Raw genomic sequence first — 20,918 nt, forward strand, 5'->3', positions numbered from 1 at the left:
TTTTATGGCTTGTGGTTGTAGGATGTCTTTAACAGGATGCCCAGCCATGTAACTGGTGGAGATAAGGTGAAGGGGAAAGCACGTGGTGGCGCAGGAAGTGGTGCCCCCTGCAATGCATTCAGAGTGCCAGGGCACTGGAGATGGGCTCACTTCAAGCTTGATATTGGAGAATACCATTCTAGAGGAGGAACAGACCATTCGGCCCTTTGAGTCTGTTCTGTCACATAGCAAAGATGAGAGTGGTGGTGATATAATGATAACATCACTTGATTAGCAATCCAGAGGCCAATGTGTATCCTCTGAGGATGTGGCTTCTAATCCTACCACGATATCTGGTGGAAATTAAATTCATTACGTTCGTAAAACTGAAGGTGAAAGTTAGCCTGTGTGATGGAGACAATGATAACTACAATTTTCTTTTTGTTATTAAAAACCCATCTGGCTCACTCATGCCTTTTTCAGCTGGTACCAGTCTGGCTCCATGTGACTCCAGGCCCACAGCATTCTGAAAATGGCAGACCAAGTCACTCGGTTCAACACCGTTTGGTCATGAATTAGCAAATTCAAACCTCCAAACATTGGCATCTCTTCAAAGAATGACAACGCAGGCTAAAACTCGTTATATTCTCCCACCTGCTCGCCCCACACATCCTCCAGCTCTCTATACAAGCTCTGCTTTGGTTTTGCTCAATGATGGAGCTTTGATAACCCTCTAATGTAGAGAATTTCAAATACTTATGACTAATTGGAGTGAGGAGACTCCTCCTTTTCTCGGTACTAAACAGTGCAGCTGTGTTCTAAAATCCTCATCTGCAGGAACACCCTCTCAGCATCTAGCCAGTCAATTCCTTTCCAATATTCATCGAAGGACCCTCTAAACTCCAGGCAGCATGGACCGAGCCTCCTTTGAAGTCTCCTCTTAGCTTTCCCTTCATTGAAGGTGGGTCTTCGTCACCCTCCCTCTGGGACATATATATCCTTTGGTATGGAAACCCATGCTGTCCATGGTGTGTACCAGCACGCAGAGGCTCTGACAGGACCCAGTCATTTCTAAATAATCTTTTGCAGTTTTTTTTCAGAACAGTACAGAACAGTACGGGCCATTTAGCCTGCAATGTTGTGCTGACCCATTATCCTACTAAGATCAAACTACCCCGCAAACCCGACATTTTACTCCATGTGCCTATCCAAGACTCACTTAAAAGTCTCTGATTCCACGACCACTGCCGGCAGCGCATTCCACGCACCAACCAGTCTCTGTGTAAAGAACCTACCTCTGACATCCAATGAGATATGTATGACCCTGGATCAGGTGGAATTGAATCTGGGCCTTCTGACTCCAAGACAGAAATTAGAGACATCACCATCAGGCCACAAAAGCCCTTAAATTTATAATGAATTCAAATTGAACCATCTGCCAGGGTTGGGATTCAAACTCATCCCCTGGAGCGTTAGCCTGGAGATCTGGTTGACCAATCCAGTGACATTACCATGACTCAGCACATCCCCCTTTACATCTCTAATCCAACCCTGTGGGAAAATCCTGCTGTGTTCATCCAGCTCTACACCTTGTTATCTCACATCCAGAACGTTTCCCTAACCTGACTGTACCAGAGAACAGGAGGTACCTCCAGTGCCGGGTCACAACCTCGGGGACAATTTCAATTTATTTGAAACGGTCACTGTTGTAATGTAGGGCAGCCTGTTCTATCACCTTATGATCTTTGTAAAGGACGATCTGTCTGTACTGCACGCAAAACAAAACTTTTCACTATGCTTAGGTACGCATGATAATAATAAATAATAAATCAAGTCAAAAATTGGTACATAGCAAGCTTCCACAAACAAAAGTGAGGTAATAGCCAGATAATAATGATTTTGTTGGTAATGTTGATGGAGAGGTGAATTTCGCTGATTGTAGAGAGTAATGGTCTGGGGTATTGTTCAGCCTGGAGGAGGGTTTTTAGTGGAGTTCCCCACGTGACAGTATTGAGATCTTTGCTTTTCCTGATATATGTTAATGATCGGGATCTTGCTGTGCAGGGGACAATTTCTGTGTTTGCAGATGATGCTGAACTTGGAAGAATTGTAAACTGTGAAGAGGACATTATAAACTCCCAAAAGGACATTGAGAAGTTGGTGGAGTGGGCAGAGAGGTGTTAGATGAGGGTCAATATCGAGAAGTGTGAAGTGATACACTTTGGTCAGAAGACCATTGAAAGACTATGTCAAGAAGAGGCCAACATTCTAAAGAGGGAGCATAGAACATAGAATATTACAGCGCAGTACAGGCCCTTCGACCCTCGATGTTACGCCGACCTGTGAAACCAAACTGAAGCCCATCTAACATTTACTATTCCGTTATCATTCATATTTTTGTCCAATGACCATTTAAATGCCCCTAAAGTTGGCGAGCAGGGACACGAGGATAGATTTCAAATTATGAAGCCTTGGGCAAAAAAACTAAATGGCATGGAAGAATGGGGGATTTACTTAATAATCCAATTACAAGGAATTAAGTATTAAGAATAATGAGGAATCAAGAGCACTCTATTTTTGTCTCATTGTCTGGTGGTAGTAATGTAATTTCTTCTTGGCCTGTCACTTATGTGTGTCTCTAGTCCCAGAATGAATCATCGGGCCTTAATCCTTTCCATAACTGCTGTCTGACAGAGTACAGAATGAAAAAAAAGCGCATGAAGCTTAACCTTGGTAACTAGAATTGAAAGCCTAGCTCATCACGATAGCACAAAACACCTCTGACAACTTGCAGAATCTTGCTGAAAGAAGGAAATGTCGCTGAATCTTTTCACCTGCTCCCGCCAGGACTCATGGAAGCATGCCAACTTTTAAATGATCACAACAATTTATTCGGTAGGAGAAATGGGTGCTGATCAGATGGCAAGTAGACTCTGATTGGCTGAAGCATTGGGTAACGGGTAACTATAGTCTCCATAAATTTCAAAGAAAAATGCACATCTTGAATATGTTCCTTCTGTTTGTAGGGGACAGACCCCTGTCTGTGAGCCTGCCTTACTTTTAGTAAGTTTCAACAAGTCACACCAAGCTTAAGGTATTAGCTTATTAGCTTACATCCAAGCCCTGTACTAACAAGTGTCTGATTCCAGAATGATGGAACCATGGGATGGTTCAGCACAGAATTATGCCATTCCTTTTGTTCTTTCTGTCCTATAAAGGGTCAATTACATGTTTTCTGTAATATTAACTACTGAGTGTGTGCTTAAGGATGTATGGGGGATAGAACACGTAGAAAAGTTACAGCAGAGAAAGAGGCCATTCAGCCCACCATGTCCATCCCAGCCGAATAAACTATCCATCCATTCTAATCCCACTGCCCAGCTCCTGGTTTGTATCCTTGCAGGTTCCAGTGCTTCAGGAGCAGATCCAGGTTCGTTTTAAATGAGTTTCTGCCTCCACCAGCAAACTGGGCAGCGAGATCCAGACACCCACTGCCCTCTGGGGGAAGGGGGCTTTCCTCATATCCTCACTAATCCTTCTCTAATCATCTTAAATCTGTAGGCTCTGGTAACTGACCTCTCTGTTGGGAGAAACAGGTCATCCCTGGCTACTCGAAACAAGTTTCTCACTATTCTGTACCCCTCAATTAAATCACCTCTAACCTTCCTTTGTTCTAAGGAAAACAGCCCTATCTTTCCGACCTATCCTCACAGCTGTAGTTTTCAAACCTTGGTACCATTCTTGTAGGTCTTCCCTTTCTAGCTATTGTTGTCTTTCTGTAATGTGGTGGTCAGAATGGTATACAAAACCCCAGTGTATTGTTCCTATATCACACCCCAGTTTGTGTTCAGCAACTCACTCAATGAAGTAGAGTATACTATTTGCCTTCTTTATCACCGCGAAGATCTGTCCTACCACTTTCAGGGACTTGTTAACACTTACTCCCAGGTCCCTTCCTTCCTCGAAGCCTCTCAATACCCTCCCATTCACTGTCCTGTTATTCTCCTGCTTTGTCTGCCTTCCTGCTGTGTGGTAAGGGATTCAGATCCCGTGGAATGGGGACCTGAGTGTGTTGGCTAACAGAGGCCCTGTATCGAACGTATAGGCTATGATAAAGGTGGTTGGTATTCACTGACGTGAGACACGGTCCACATTCCAACCACAAGACAGGCACGACCTTCCTCCATCCCTCACTGAGATCTCCCTTCAAGAATTGGTCTCATTCCATTTTAAAGGCTCTGCTGAATTTGCTCCCACATTGGAGGCACTAGTCAGTTATTTATTTCTTAAATGTACTTATTAGTATTTGTTTAATAAACAATCATTAAATTACCTGTTTCACCATTTAACAAAACAATTAATGAGCACAATTGATCAGAAAGCCCAGCATGGCCAGGGGCTTACGGGCTGTGGTGAACTGTTAACAGGGTTTCTTTATTTTTAGTAAGGAGAAACATAATGTTTAACTTCTTAAATTTGTGTTCTTTATTTTTCAGCTTTGTACAAAGATTCTGTACCGCGGTACTTTAGTATCTAAGATTGTGTGATAAGTGGTGACATAAACTTTTCACAGCACTAGCACATGTGACAATAAAGCTAATTCAATTCAATTCAAAATAGGCAAGGGTAGGATGAAGGGGAGGCTATTAAACAAAATGGATTTGGAGGGGAAGGTAGTGGACTCCAGCCCCCATGGGTGTCCAGCTCTCTGGGAAGACTTTGAACCTGTTGTTACTTATGGCAGCGTAAGTGACTGCCTACCAGGGTTGATATGTAGTCTGAGAGTCTGATACTGTAATAGGGGAAGTGGGAGATCGATTGTTATGAATGTTGGGAGCTAGGAGCCTGGCTCTTTCAGTGTTGGGGAAATCGAGCAGAGAGACCCAGTCTCAGCATTAGAGGATTGACTTAGCTTGAGATAAGGAAAAAGTTCTCCACACCAGCATTCTTGATTCTAGATGGGTGTGGAAGTTGTTGAATCAATTTAAGGCTGGACTAGGCAGATGTTTCATCTCTCACGGAATCAAGGGAAATGGGGAGTAGGAGGTAATGAGGAGCTGAGGCTGATGAGCAATTCTTATTGAGTAGGGAGCAGGCTTGAGGAGCTAAATGGTCTATATCAGCTCTCACTTATGTTTTTTTGTCAGGAGAGATTATCGCCTTTAGGGTCAAACAATAGTTCAACATGCTTGCCTGTAAAATTTCCAACAGTGCCTAAGGCTGGGACCCAATAACCCAAGTGTTAGATAAGAATGGTGTGAAAGCTGTTATCACTACTATTTCAGCAGAGCTGAACACTTCTACTTATTTGAAACTGGCCAGCGCAAGGGGCCTCAGGAACCCAGTCAGCATCTCAGTGTCTATTACTGAAAATAGTTACTCTGGAGCTGGCACTTCTCACGATAAAGAATAGATTTCTCAGTTCCTCAAAAGTCCCATGACAGGGGAGTTATGTTTTTAACATTGATGAAATCAAGCCCTCCTCTGTCTTACTGCCCAGTTAGCAAATGGTTCTTGTCTCTCTGTAATCCAGCACATCACTCAGTTTAATGATAATAAAATGTGAGGCTGGATGAACACAGCAGGCCAAGCAGCATCTCAGGAGCACAAAAGCTGACGTTTCGGGCCTAAACCCTAACCCTCTGATGAAGGGTCTAGGCCCGAAACGTCAGCTTTTGTGCTCCTGAGATGCTGCTTGGCCTGCTGTGTTCATCCAGCCTCACATTTTATTATCTTGGAATCTCCAGCATCTGCAGTTCCCATTATCTCTGATACTATTTTAACATCACTCAGTTTGTTTAGTTGCGGGGAGCGCTGTGTTTGGGAATCACTGAACCCTGTTTTCTTCCGGTGCGGAGTACAGTCTGGGATGGGCTGTCAGGCGAAGAGAGAGATCAGTCACTTGACGAGCAGCGTTGTTTTATATCTGAAATTTCCAGCTGTTACCACCTGCTCATCATGGCTTTGGAAGGGTGGGCTAGTGCATATTCCTCCTCTGACACAAACCCATGGCGAAATCTTTATAACTCGTTGAGGGGATAATTAGGAATGATTATAAATACAAACTCTTAGGTGCATTCTTCAGAAAGGTGTGGATGCTATCAAAGCCAGGATACCTGTCTTTCTGACTGCTTGGCAATCCACAGGTTACTGCTCACAAATCCTGGAAGGAGGGATAAGATTCTCACTCCCACCGTGTGTTCAATGCATTGGATAAATTTTCAGTCATCACTCCAGCCTTGCTGTCCGAATCAATGGAGAGTTGCAGGGTTCTGGGGCATGCCTACAATGCTGTTTGTCATGGAAGACTCTGTAATGGGGGGAAGGAGTTCAGGAACGGCACGGTGGCTCAGTGGTTAGAACTGCTGCCTCACAGCACCAGGGATTCCACCCTCGAGCAACTGTTTGTGTGGAGTTTGCACATTCTCCCCGTGTCTATGCTGGCTTTCCCAGGGTGATCTGGTTTCCTCCCACACTCCAAAGATGTGCAGGTTAGGTAGAATGGCCATGCTAAATTGCCCACTATAGATACATCCCCACAGTGTCCAGGGGTGTGCGGGTTGGGTGGGTGGTAAATATGGTGATAGGTTAGGGCTGGGTCTGCGTGGGTCACACTTCAGAGGGTCAGTCATGGCTCGATGGGCTGAATGGTCTCTTTTGAAACTTAGGAATTCTATGAACCTACCACTTGGTGTGAGAAGTTTACAGAAAGGGAATCCCACAGCTTGGGGCTCGAGTAGCTGAAAACATGGCCGTGATTGTAAATGGCTGGGATGTGTCAGAGGTCGAGTTGGACGTGAGCAGAGATCTTGGGTATATTCAGGAAGGATGAGGCTGGATGAGACTCTCAAAAACTGTTTAAGACTTTGAAAGTGGATGTCAATGTATCAGGAGCATGTGTCAAACAGGAGGCCCTGGCCAAATGAATTATAGTGAGATGAGGCAGCTTTTTACTGAATGACGAAGGGCAATAATAAAGATACACAGATGACAGGAGATTTTGTGTTCTGTTTGCAGCACTTTCCCACACTGACGTCATCCTCATCTTGAACCCGGGGAGCCTGCTAGGACCAAGAGGGCCCTCCAGCCTATACCATCATTCACTAGTAGGACAGACTAGGAACTGAGGACACAGCCTCAGAGCGAAGGGACAACCCTTTAGAGCTATGAGGAGGAATTTCTTCAGCCAGAGTGTGGGGAATCTGTGGAACTCATTGCTGCTGAGGGCTGGAGGCCAAGTCATTGAGTGTACATAAGACAGAGATAGGTAGGTTCAAGGCAGGAGAATGGGATTGAAAAACATATCAGCCATGAGCGATGGGCTAAATAGCCTATTCTGCTCCAAGGCCTCATGGCTCAGGAAGTAGATATAGCTCTTGTAGCTGAAGTGATCAATGGATATGGGTGGGGGAGGGAAAGATTAGGGTATCTAACTAGGGTATCACAATATCTTAACACTACAGACCAGCAATGGAATACCATCCTAGAACAGGCCATCACCACAAAACCAAAACTAAGAAGAGACACGAACTACATGAGAAACTTAGCAAACTGATCCACTACAAAGACAAGAACAGCAACAAACCAGACTCACTGATAAGAAACCCATCCAGCAGCCAACTCACAGAAGCTGTGAATGCTGTCCCATTGTGTGGACTGAATTACTGACAGTGAGACTCCTAAGACCATGAGGATCATGGTGGCCCACGGCCACTCTATGGCAAACATGGCCCACAACATGCAGAACCAACGTGGTTTACAAAATACCATGCAACGCCACAAACATTACATCGAACAGACAGGAAGGAAACTAGTCATTAGAACACATGAACGTCAGCTAGCAACAAAACAGCCCGATGAACTCTCCTTAATATTGGTTCATTCAGACAGGGAAGGCCATCCGTTTAACTGGGACAAGGTAATCGCAGTAGCCAAACATAGACATGCACGGAATTCCTAGAGGCATGGTTCTCCACCTATGCTTCAGTCAACAAATGTATCACATTGGGCCCCATATATAAACCCACACAGAATAAAGCCAGAAATGGCAGTACTCGCCATCACAGACTGGACTGTAGAAATTCGAAGCGGAGTGGAATAACATTCAATAGCCAGAGACTTTTCCCCACGGCAGGATTGACTGCCACAAGGAGTAATAGTTTTAAGGTGTTAGGACGAAGGTATAGAGGAGACGTCAGAGGGAGGTTCTTCACCCAGAGAGTTGTGAGCGCATGGAATAGTTTGCCGCTGGTAGTCGTGAAAGCGGAGTCATTAGTGACATTTAAGCGACTGCTGGACATGCACATGGACAGCAGTGAATTGAGGGAAATGTAGGTAAGGTTATTTTAATTTTGGATTCGGATTATTCCACGGCACAACATCGTGGGCCGAAGGGCCTGGACTGTGCTGTACTTTTCTATGTTCTATGTTCTATGTTCTACTTCATCGGTGACCTCACTGATGATGTCACCTAGCGTGGTGATGAAACACCTGAACGAGAACAAGCCAGCTCGGCGAGCAAGTCAACAATCTCAGAGATTAGGGTGTTGAAGATGATGATCAGCCACGATCGTATTGAATGGTGGAGTAGGCTTGAGGGGCAGAATGGTCTAGCCCAGTGGTTATCTTCTTTTGTTTCTATCTCTCACCTGTGGCCTAACGCTATATGCCTGCCTTTGGCCTATATCCCTTATTAGTTTTGCTTAATTAAACTTTTAGATTTAAACTAAACAACTGCTCTAGCAGCCACTGCAATTTTTAGAAGAGAGTTCCAACCCTCTCACACCCTTAGTGTGTAGAAGTGCTTTCTAACATCTTTCCTGAATGGTCCAGCCTGAACTCTCAGGCTATGCCCCTAGTTCAAGAATCTCCAATCAATGAATGTAGATTATTTTTATCAACCCTGTCTTTTCCTGTTAATAGCTTGAAGATTTTGATCAGGTCACACCTTAACCTTCTACATTCTAGAGAAAACAGAACTAAGTTGTATAATTTCTCATCATAACCTCCCTCTGAGGTCCTGGTATCATTCTTATTGTACTCCCTCCCTGCCTAAGGGGTGGTGCCCAGATATACTCTCACTACTCCAAAGTGAGGTCCATAAGACCATAAGACATAGGAGTGGAAGTAAGGCCATTCGGCCCAAGTCCACTCCGCCATTTAAATCATGGCTGATGGGCATTTCAACTCCACTTCCCTGCACTCTCCCCGTAGCCCTTGATTCCTTTTGAGATCAAGAATTTGTCGATCTCTGCCTTGAAGGCATCCAACGTCCCAGCCTCCACTGCACTCCGTGACAATGAACTCCACAGGCCCACCACTCTCTGGCTGAAGAAATGTCGTCTCACTTCAGCTTTAAATTTACCCCCTCTAATTTTAAGGCTGTGCCCACGGGTCCTAATCTCCCCACCTAACTTCCTAGCGTCCACCCCTTCTAAACCATACATTATCTAGTAAGTTTCTGTTAGATCTCCCCTCAACCTTCTAAACTCTAATGAATACAATCCCAGGATCCTTAGCTGTTCATCATACGTTAAACCTACCATTCCAGGCATCATCTGTGTGATTCTCCGCTGGACACGTTCCAGGGCTAGTATGTCCTTCCTGAGGTGTGGGGCCCAAAATTGGACACAGTATTCTAAATGGGGCCTAACTAGAGCTTTATAAAGCCTCAGAAGCACATCGCTGCTTTTATATTCCAACCCTCTTGAGATAAACGACAACATTACATTCGCTTTCTTAATTACGGACTCTACCTGCAAGTTAACCTTTAGAGAATCCTGGACCAACGTTCCCAGATCTCTTTGTACTTCTGCTTGTCGAATTTTCTCACCATTTAGAAAATAATCCATGCCTGTATTCTTTTTTCCAAAGTGCAAAACCTCACATTTACTCATATTGAATTTCATCAGCCATTTCCTGGACCACTCTCCTAAACTGTCTAAATCTTTCTGCAGCTTCCCCACCTCCTCAGCACTACCTGTCTGTCCACCTATCTTTGTATCATCGGCAAACTTCGCCAGAATTCCCCCAGTCCCTTCATCCAGATCATTAATATATAAGGTGAACAGCTGCGGCCCCTACACTGAACCCTGCGGGACACCACTCGTCACCGGTTGTCATTCCGAAAAAGAGCCTTTTATCCCAACTCTCTGTCTTCTGTCAGACAACCAATCCTCAATCCAAGCCAGTAGCTCACCTTGAACACCATGGGCCCTCACCTTGCTCAGCAGCTTCCCGTGAGGCACCGTATCAAAGGCCTTTTGGAAGTCTAGATAGATAACACCTACTGGGTTTCCCAGGTCTAACATACTTGTTACTCTTCAAAGAATTCTAACAGGTTTGTCAGGCATGACCTCCCCTTACTAAATCCATGCTGACTTGTTCTAATCTGACCCTGCACTTCCAGGAATTTAGAAATCTCCTCCTTGACAATGGATTCTAGAATTTTACCAACTACCCTGGTTAGGCTAATCGGCCTATAATTTTCCATCTTTTGTCTTGATCCTTTCTTAAACAAGGGGGTTACAACAGCAATTTTCCAAACATCTGGGACTTTCCCTGAGTCCAGTGACTTTTGAAAGATCATGACCAAAGCCTCCGCTATTTCCTCAGCCACCTCCCTCAACTCTAGGATGTAGCCCATTGGGGCCAGGAGATTTATCAATTTTTAAACCTTTTAGCTTTTCTAGCACTTTCTCTTTTGTAATGCCTACCGTACTCAACTCTGTCCCCTGGCTCCCCCTAATTGTTGGCATACTACTCATGTCTTCCACTGTGAAGACTGACGCAAAGTACTTATTAAGTTCTTCAGCTATTTCCTTATCTCCCATCACTAGCCTTCCAGCATCAATTTGGAATGGCCCAATATCTACTTTTGCCTCTCGTTTGTTTCTTATGTATTGAAAGAAGCTTTTACTATCATTTCTAATATTACTAGCTCGCCTACCTTCATATTTGATCCTCTCCTTCCTTATTTCTCTCTTTGTTATCCTCTGTCTGTTTTCGCAGCCTTCCCAATCTTCTGATTTCCCAGTGCTCTTGGCCACTTTATAGGCTGTCTCTTTTGCTTTGATATATTTCCTGACTTCCTTTGTCAGCCATGGCTGTCTAATCCCACCCCGGATAATCTTTCTTTTCTTTGGGATGAACCTCTGTAGTGTGTCCTCAATTACACCCAGAAACTCCTGCCATTGTTGCTCTACTGTCTTCCCCGCTAGCCTCTGCTTCCAGTTGATTTTCATCAGTTCCTCTCTCATGCCCTTGTAATTACCTTTATTTAACTGTAACACCATTACATCCGATTTTGCCTTCCCTCTTTCAAACTGCAGACTGAACTCTACCATATTATGATGGCTGCCTCCTAAGTGTTCCCTTATTTTAAGATCTTTTATAAAGTCTGGCTCATTACCTAGCACTCAGTCCAGAATAGCCTGCTCCCTTGTGGGCTCCATCACAAGCTGTTCCAAAAAGCCATCCTGCAAACATTCCATGAATTCTCTTTCTTTGGATCCACCAGCAACATTATTCACCCAATCCACCTGCATGTTGAAGTCCCCATGATCACCGTGACCTTGCCTTTCTGACATGCCCTATCTATTTCTCGGTGCATCTTGCGCCCCTGGTCCTGATCACTGTTAGGAGGTCTGTACATAACTCCCATTATGGTTTTTTTGCCTTTGGTTCCTCAATTCCACCCACACAGACTCCACATCCTCTGACCTGATGCCATTCAGTGCCATAGATTTAATTTCATTCTTAACTAACAAGGCAACCCCACCCCCTCTGCCCACCTCCCTGTTTTTTCGATATGTTGTGAATCCTTGGATGTTTAACTGCCAGTCCTGATCTCCCTGAAACCATGTCTCTGTGATGCTTACCACATCCTAATCATTCAAGAGGATTTGTGCTGTAAATTCATCTACTTTGTTGTGAATACTACGAGCTTTTAGGTAAAGTGTCTTAAAGCTAACTTTCTTACCATTATTAGAGAGGTTGGAAATCCTAAGATGTCTTAAGCTATCCTTCCTTTTTGCTGTATTCCTAGTCTGCCTTGAGCTTAAATCCACCTGTACACATGCTATCCTGTTGCTTATCTTTCCATTTAACGCCATACTCCCTGTCTCTTTCACTTTCCCTTCCCCCGGACTCAGAAGTTTAAAGTCCTACTGACCTCCCTATTTATCCTTTTCGCTGGAACACTGGTTCCAGATCAGTTCAGGTGGAGACTGTCCCAACGGTACAGATCCCCCCGGTTCCAAAACTGATGCCAATGCCCCATGAAATGGAATCCCTCTTTCCCACACCAATCCCTTCGCCACGTGTTTACTTCCCTAACTTTCTTTTCCCTGTGCCGATTAGCAGGTCTAACCAGGGTTTTGTATAGCTGCAGCATAATGCCTGCGTCCTTATACCCCAGTCCTCTCAATAGAAAAGCCAGCACTCCATTAGCTTCCTTCATTGTTATATACAACTCTTTGTGACATTGTAAAGATCAATGCCCCAGAACCCCTGAGCCTCTCTGGCCATCTGTTGCATTTGACATTGTGCCAACTAAAAAGTGCCCTGATCTCTTCTTTATTTTTGATCCACTCCCTTGCATTGGATTCTATCTGCTGTGGTTTTGCCCATTCACCTTGTTTGTCAATCTCCCTTTGTAATTTTATGTTCTCATCCACACTGTCTACAATGCTGCGTTACCCTGTGCCGTGAGCAAACTTGGATGTATGACTTGTTCATAATAAATGTGAATACTTAAGGCCTAACACAAATTCTTGAGGGACACCACTGGTCACTGGTTAATTTGAAGCAGTAACCATTAGCACTACTTTCTGTCGCTTGTCACTCAACTTGTTTCGCAGCCATGTCAGCTCTGTGCTCTTTTGCCACAGTTAACAGTCTTTCATGCAGGGCTTTATCAAATGCTCTCTGGAAGTTCATAAAAACAATGTCTATTGACCTTCCCCTGTCCACTACTGTAGTCATCTCTTCGAAATGTTCAGTGAGTTTTGTCAGGTATGACAAGGTCATTGGGGTCATTTAAGAGACTGCTGGACATGCATATGGTCACAGAAATTTGAGGGTGCATACATGAGGATCAACGGTCGGCACAACATCGTGGGCTGAAGGGCCTGTTCTGTGCTGTACTGTTCTATGTTCTATGTTCTATGTTCTATGACCTATGTTTCATGACTCCACACTGGTTCTCCCTGGCTAACTGAAAATTTTCAAGTTGTTGATCCTTGATTAGACAAACTAATAGGGTTATCAGGCTTACAGTATATCCCCAAAACCCCAGAGGAAATACAGCCCCTTCGGCCCTCTCTGAACCCACATATCCCATCTGTCTCAAGTCAAACATTCATGACACCTCTCCCCAACTCTCACCAAGTAGCCTGCTAAAGGTCCCTTCGATCCTCCGCTCTCTGACACTCTCCTGTCAGGAGCTGGAGGGTCACAATCTGTCATCATCCTGATGCCATGTACCAACTCTGGGCAGTGGGGACAGTGCCAATAGTACCCTCTCTGACTGTCTCCATGGTATTAACACTGGAACTACAAGTACAAAGCTAATGTGACCTGGAAATCTGACACAGCTGCTGCAAACTAAGAGTGAGTTAGTTAGTGACGATGGTCTGAATAACAAGAGAATCCTCTTCATGTTTCCCGCATACACTTTTCTCTCCAGCCTAAGTACAGTTGTAAATATTATCTCCATATCCCACTCTCTCAGTGAGAACGAGTGGGCAGAACGGTGTAGCTGACTTTACAGGGAAGCTAGATAAATACATGTGGGACACAGGAAGAGGAAACAGTGATGGGCATTGATATAGTGGATATAGGCCTGCGTTAAACTTTGAAAGGATAAAGCCACTGAGAGAGATACATGTGACCACATGGTCTATTTTTGGATTTAGATTCCACACAATTCTCTTTTAGTTATTTGGTCTGTCAGAACTGGAATATTGCTTAAAAAATTATCAAAACTTTTCAACTTGTGCTTCTTGGAGCAATTGCAAGGAATTGCAGTTCAGGGTGAAACCGTTATTAAAATAAATGCTGATTTTCCCCTGGATTTTGCATTCTTGTGAAATGTGCTGATGAGTGCAAGGCAAAAGGCTTCGACAAAATGTGTCTTTTTTTTCAGCAAAGCTCAAGGCTCTTTCTGTCTCTTACTCTCTTTATTCTTTCCCTTTCTCAATATACCTTATTCATATTCTGTGCCTGCCTTACTCACTTCAATCTCGCTTTCATTCTAGCAAGTCAAGCCACAAGTGAGAGCTTCAGGGCACTCCTGCCTGGGACCAGCTTGATGCCCTTACTGTGCTGGGCTATGAAGCACAAGGATCACTGGAAATTTAAGGAGAGTTTGTCGTCACAGGAACGGGTACTAATCGACACCTACACATTCTGAATTTGAATACAAAATGCAAATTCCAGCATCCCCAAACTGTGGACTGATAGCAGCAGACCAAAATAATGATCAAAAGGACAATGCTACAATGAACAAGTGCAGGAATCCACATGCAAATCAACAATGACTACACACACTCACAGGCTAACACGCTCACAGGCTAACACACTCACAGACCGACACACTCACAGGCTAACACGCTCACAGGCTAACACACTCACAGACCGACACACTCACAGGCTAACACGCTCACAGGCTAACACACTCACAGACCGACACACTCACAGGCTAACACGCTCACAGGCTAACACATTTACAGACCAACACACTCACAGACTAATGCACTCTCAGACTAACACACTCACCGGCTAGCTCACTCAAAGACCAACACACTCACAGACTAACACACTCACAGACTAGTACACTCCAAGATGGACTAGCACACAAATAGGCTAACACACTCACAAACTAACACACTCACAACCGACACACTCACAGACTAACACACTCACAGACCAACACACACACAGACCAACACACTCACAGACTAAAACACTCACAGGCTAACACACTCCAAGATGGACTAGCGCACTCATAGGCTAACACACTCACAGACTAACACACTCACAACCGACACACTCACAGACTAACACACTCACAGACCAACACACACACAGACCAACACACTCACAGGCTAACACACTGACAGGCTAACACATTCACAGACCAACACACACACAGACTAACACACTCACAGGCTAATATGCTCACAGGCTAACACATTCACTGAGTAACACATTCAAAGGCTAACTCACTCACAGACCAACACATGCACAGACTAATGCACTCACAGACTAACACACATGGAGACTAACACACTCTCAGGCTAACACAATTACAGACCAACACACTCACAGATGAACACACTCACAGACCAACATACTCACAGGCCAACACACTCACAGGCCAACACACTCAACGACTGACACACTCACAGTCTAACACACCTACAGACCAATACACCCACAGGCTAACACACTCACAGAGTAACACAGTCACAGGCTAACACACTCACAGACTGACACACTCACAGACTGACACACTCAGAGACCGACACTCTCACAGACTAACACACTCACAGACTGACACACTCACAGGCTAACACGCTCGCAGGCTAACACATTCACTGAGTAACACATTCAAAGGCTAACTCACTCACAGACTGACACACTCACAGTCTGACACACTCACAGACCGACACTCTCACAGACTAACACACTCACAGACCGATACACTCACAGGCTAACACGCTCACAGGCTAACACATTCACTGAGTAACACATTCAAAGGCTAACTCACTCACAGACCAACACATGCACAGACTAACGCACTCACAGACTAACACACTTACAGACTAACACACTCTCAGGCTAACACAATTACAGACCAACACACTCACAGACTAACACACTCACAGACTGACAGTCTCACAGGCTAACACACCTACAGACCAATACACCCACAGACTAAAACACTCACAGGCTAACACACTTACAGACCAACACACTCACAGACTAACGCACTCACAGACTAACACACTCACAGACTAACACACTCCAAGATGGACTAGCACACTCATCGGCTAACACACTTACAGACTAACACACTCACGACCGACACACTCACAGACTAACACACTCACAGACCGACACACTCACAGACCAACATACTCAATGACTAACACACTCACAGACTAACACACTCCAAGATGGACTAGCACACTCAGGCTAACGCACTCTCAACCGACACACTCACAGACTAACACACTCACAGACCGACACACTCACAGGCTAACACACTCAGAGACTAACCCACTCACAGGCTAACACACTCACAGGCTAACGCACTCACAGGCTAATGTGCTCACAGACTGATGCATTCACAGACCGACACACCCAGACTAACACACTCCAAGATGGACTAGCACACTCACAGGCTAACACACTCACAGGCTAACACACTCACAGACTAACACACTCTCAGGCTAACACAATTACAGACCAACACACTCACAGACGAACACACTCACAGACCAACACACTCACAGACCAACACACTCACAGGCCAACACACTCACAGACTGACACACTCACAGACTGACACACTCACAGGCTAACACACCTACAGACCAATACACCCACAGACTAACACACTCACAGACTGACACACTCACAGACTGACACACTCACAGACCGACACACTCACAGACTAACACGCTCACAGGCTAACACACTTACAGACCAACACACTCACAGACTAACGCACTCACAGACTAACACACTCACAGACTAACACACTCCAAGATGGACTAGCACACTCATCGTCTAACACACTTACAGACTAACACACTCACGACCGACACACTCACAGACTAACACACTCACAGACCGACACACTCACAGACCAACATACTCAATGACTAACACACTCACAGGCCAACACACTCACAGACTAACACACTCTCAGGCTAACACAATTACAGACCAACACACTCACAGACGAACACACTCACAGACCAACACACTCACAGACCAACACACTCACAGACCAACACACTCACAGGCCAACACACTCACAGACTGACACACTCACGGGCTAACACACCTACAGACCAATACACCCACAGACTAACACACTCACAGAGTAACACACTCACAGACTGACACACTCACAGACTGACACACTCACAGACCGACACACTCACAGACTAACACGCTCACAGGCTAACACACTTACAGACCAACACACTCACAGACTAACGCACTCACAGACTAACACACTCACAGACTAACACACTCCAAGATGGACTAGCACACTCATCGTCTAACACACTTACAGACTAACACACTCACAGACCGACACACTCACAGACCAACATACTCAATGACTAACACACTCACAGACTAACACACTCCAAGATGGACTAGCACACTCAGGCTAACGCACTCTCAACCGACACACTCACAGACTAACACACTCACAGACCGACACACTCACAGGCTAACACACTCAGAGACTAACCCACTCACAGGCTAACACACTCACAGGCTAACGCACTCACAGGCTAATGCGCTCACAGACTGATGCATTCACAGACCGACACACCCAGACTAACACACTCCAAGATGGACTAGCACACTCACAGGCTAACACACTCACAGACTAACACACTCACAGACTAACACACTCAGATACTAACACACTCACAGACTAACACATTCACAAACTAACACACTCACAGACTAACACACTCACAGACTAACACACTCAGATACTAACACACTCGCAGACCAACACACTCAAAGACTAACACACTCACAGACTAACACACTTACATATGGACTAATAGTCACAGATGGGCTACTACACACACAGATAGACTGACACACTCAGATAGACTAATACACACGTAGACTAATACACGCACAGACTAACACACTTATAGGTGGACGAATACACGCACAGACTAATACACCCACAGATTGAATAACAAGCTCAGAACCACACCTTAAGCCTCCCATATCATCACACCAACAAGTACACACTCACAAACACGCAGTGATACCCATGGAGACTCACCATGTTGTTCTGGTGCTATAATTACTCCCTGGTTGCTGTGGTCGAGTACATCCATATGGTTTAGTCTCTTTGCTGTATCTGGTACTTCCTGTTTGAGTGCTGAAGTGTAGTACTGCAGAGACAGTACAGGAAGCTTATTACCACAGTCAACTTTTGCATTCAGTCCCGGGAGCAAGGATGGTTAGAGAGTTTAATGGGAGGTGGGGTCAAACTAGAGACAAGGTGGTAGGAGGAGCCTGTCTCAGAATGCTACTTTTAGTAAACACTTGAGGAAAATACAGCATCAACACAGATACTCTGACACACATACAGACACTTCCTCACACATAGACATGTAGGGACAGGCACACACACACACACACACACACACACACACACACACACACACACACACACACACACACACACACACACACACACACTCATCGATTCATAGCGTCATAGACTCCTACAGCAGGGAGACAGGCCCTTCGGCCCAAGCTGGTCCATGCTGACCAAGATGTCCACCCACACTAACCCCATTTCTCTGCTCTTGGCCCATATCCTTCTAAACCATTCCCAATCCATGTTTTCGTCCAAATGCCTTTTAAATGTTGTTAATGTACTCTCCTCAACCACTTCTGCTGGCAGCGCATTCCATATACGTGTCACGCTCTGTGTAAAAAAGCTGCCCCTCTGATTTCCACTTATTCTTTCCCCTCTTTCCTTAAACTGATGCCCTCTATTCCCGATTTCCCAACCCTGGGAAAAAGACTGAGTCCATTCACTCTATCCATGCCTCTCATGATCCTATACACTTCTATAAGGTCTGCCCTCAGTCTCCTACACTCTAAAGAAAAAGTCCGAGTTTGTCCAACCTCTCCCTATAACTCAGTCCCTTGAGTCCTGGCAACATCCCTGTAAATTTCTTCTGCACACTTTCCAGTTTAAAAACATCCTTCCTATAGCAAGGTGACCCAAACTGAACTCAATATTCCAGTGCGGCCTCACCAACATCCTGTACATCTGCACCATAGCTTCCCAACTTCTACACTCAATGCCCTGCCTGATGAAGGCTAGTGTGCCAAAAGCCTTCCTCACTGCCCTGTCTACCTGTGACTCCACTTTCCAAGAACCCTGCTCCTGAACTCCAAGGTCCCTGTCTTCAACTACACTTCCTTAAGGCCCTACCATTCACCACGAAACACTTATTTTGCTTTGACTTTGCAAAATGCAACACCTCACAATCATCTACATTAAACTCCATTTGCTATTTCTCGGTCCACTTCCCCAGCTGATCAAAATCCTGCTGCAAATTCTGATAACATTCCTCACTGACCACGATACAGCCTGTTTCAGTGTCATCCGCAAACTCACTAATCATGCCTTGTACATTCTCATCCAAATCATCGATGTGGATAACAGACAGCAATGGGCCCGGCACCAACCCCCACCCCCCCACAAGTACACCACTAGCCACGGGCCTCCAGTCCGACAAGCAGCCTCCCAGTATTACCCTCTTCTTCCTGATGAAGAGTGTAAACCCAAAACATCGTCTTTCCTGCTCCACTGATACTGCTTGAGCTGTTGTGTTCTTCTCGCTCCATACTCTACTGATTCTGACTCCAGTAACTGGAGTTTTGCGACCACAGATGTTAAGTTTACTGATCCATAATTCCCAGGTTTTTGTTTGCAGCCCTACTTGAATAAGGGGACTACATTCACCACGCTCCAGGCTTCCAGGATCTCGCCTGCGGCTGAAGATGATGCAAATACATCAGCCAGGGCCCCCACAATTTTTTCCCTAACCTCTTGCAGGGTTCTTGGATATATCTGGAGAGGGCCAGGAGATTTATCCACCTTCATATATTCTAATGTGTTCAACACCTTCTGCACTATGATAGGGACTATCCCCAAGATATCACCACTAATATATATTAGAACATAGAACAGTACAGCTCAGTACAGGCCCTTCAGACCACGATGCTGTGCCGAACTTTTACCCTAATCTTAAGGTCTATCTAACCTCCGCCCCTACCTTATACTATCATCCATATGCCTATCTAATTGTCGCTTAAATGCTCCTAATGAGGCCGACTCCACTACCCTCTCCGGCAATGTATTCCACGCCCTGACCACTCTCTGAGTAAAGAACCTACCTCTGACATCTCCCCTGTATCTACCTCCACTCACTTTAAAACTGTGCCCCCTTGTAATAACTACCTCCACCCCAGGAAAAAGTCTCTGGCTGTCCACTCTATCTACACCTCTGATCATTTTGTACACCTCTATCAAGTCACTTCTCATCCTTTGTCGTTCCAAAGAGAAAAGCCCTAGCTCTCTCAACCTTTCCTCATAAGACCTTCCCTCCATTCCAGGCAACATTCTGGTAAATCTCCTCTGCACCTTTTCCAATGCTTCCACATCTTTCCTGTAATGAGGTGACGGAACTGGACACAATACTCCAGACGTGGCCGAACCAGGCTTCTGTACAGCTGGAGCATAACTTCACGGCTGTTGAATTCAATTCCTCTATTAATGAAAGCTAACACACCATACGCCTTCTTAACAACTCTATCCACCTGGGTGGCAGCTTTCAGGGAACTGTGAACATGAATGCCAAGATCCCTCTGCTCCTCCACACTGCCAAGAATCTTTCCATTAACCTTGTATTCTGCTTTCAAGTTTGTTATTCCAAAACGAATCACCTCACACTTCTCAGGGTTAAACTCTCTGCCACTTCTTAGCCCAGCTCTGCATCCTATCGATGTCCCTTTGTAACCTAGAACAGCCCTCCGCACCGTCCACAACTTGAACCACCATCGTATCATCCGCAAATTTACTAATCCACCCTTCCACTCCTTCATCCAAATCATTGACAAAAATCACAAATAGAAGGGGACCCAGA

General features: G+C 45.1%; 1 protein-coding gene across 2 annotated transcripts in view; it reads right to left on the reverse strand.

Moving 5' to 3' along the window:
* Nucleotides 1-18,175, reverse strand: part of LOC125450961 (FYN-binding protein 1) — a 177,244-nt gene extending 159,069 nt beyond the window's left edge. For both annotated transcript variants that reach the window (XM_059644958.1, XM_059644957.1), the window contains exon 1: nt 18,032-18,175. In XM_059644958.1, coding sequence (XP_059500941.1) covers nt 18,032-18,034 — 3 coding nt within the window. In that variant the 5' untranslated portion in view covers nt 18,035-18,175. The remainder of the gene's footprint in view (nt 1-18,031) is intronic.
* Nucleotides 18,176-20,918: the final 2,743 nt, after the last annotated feature.

Source organism: Stegostoma tigrinum, chromosome 3 (assembly GCF_030684315.1).
Source record: "Stegostoma tigrinum isolate sSteTig4 chromosome 3, sSteTig4.hap1, whole genome shotgun sequence".
NCBI lineage: Eukaryota > Metazoa > Chordata > Chondrichthyes > Orectolobiformes > Stegostomatidae > Stegostoma > Stegostoma tigrinum.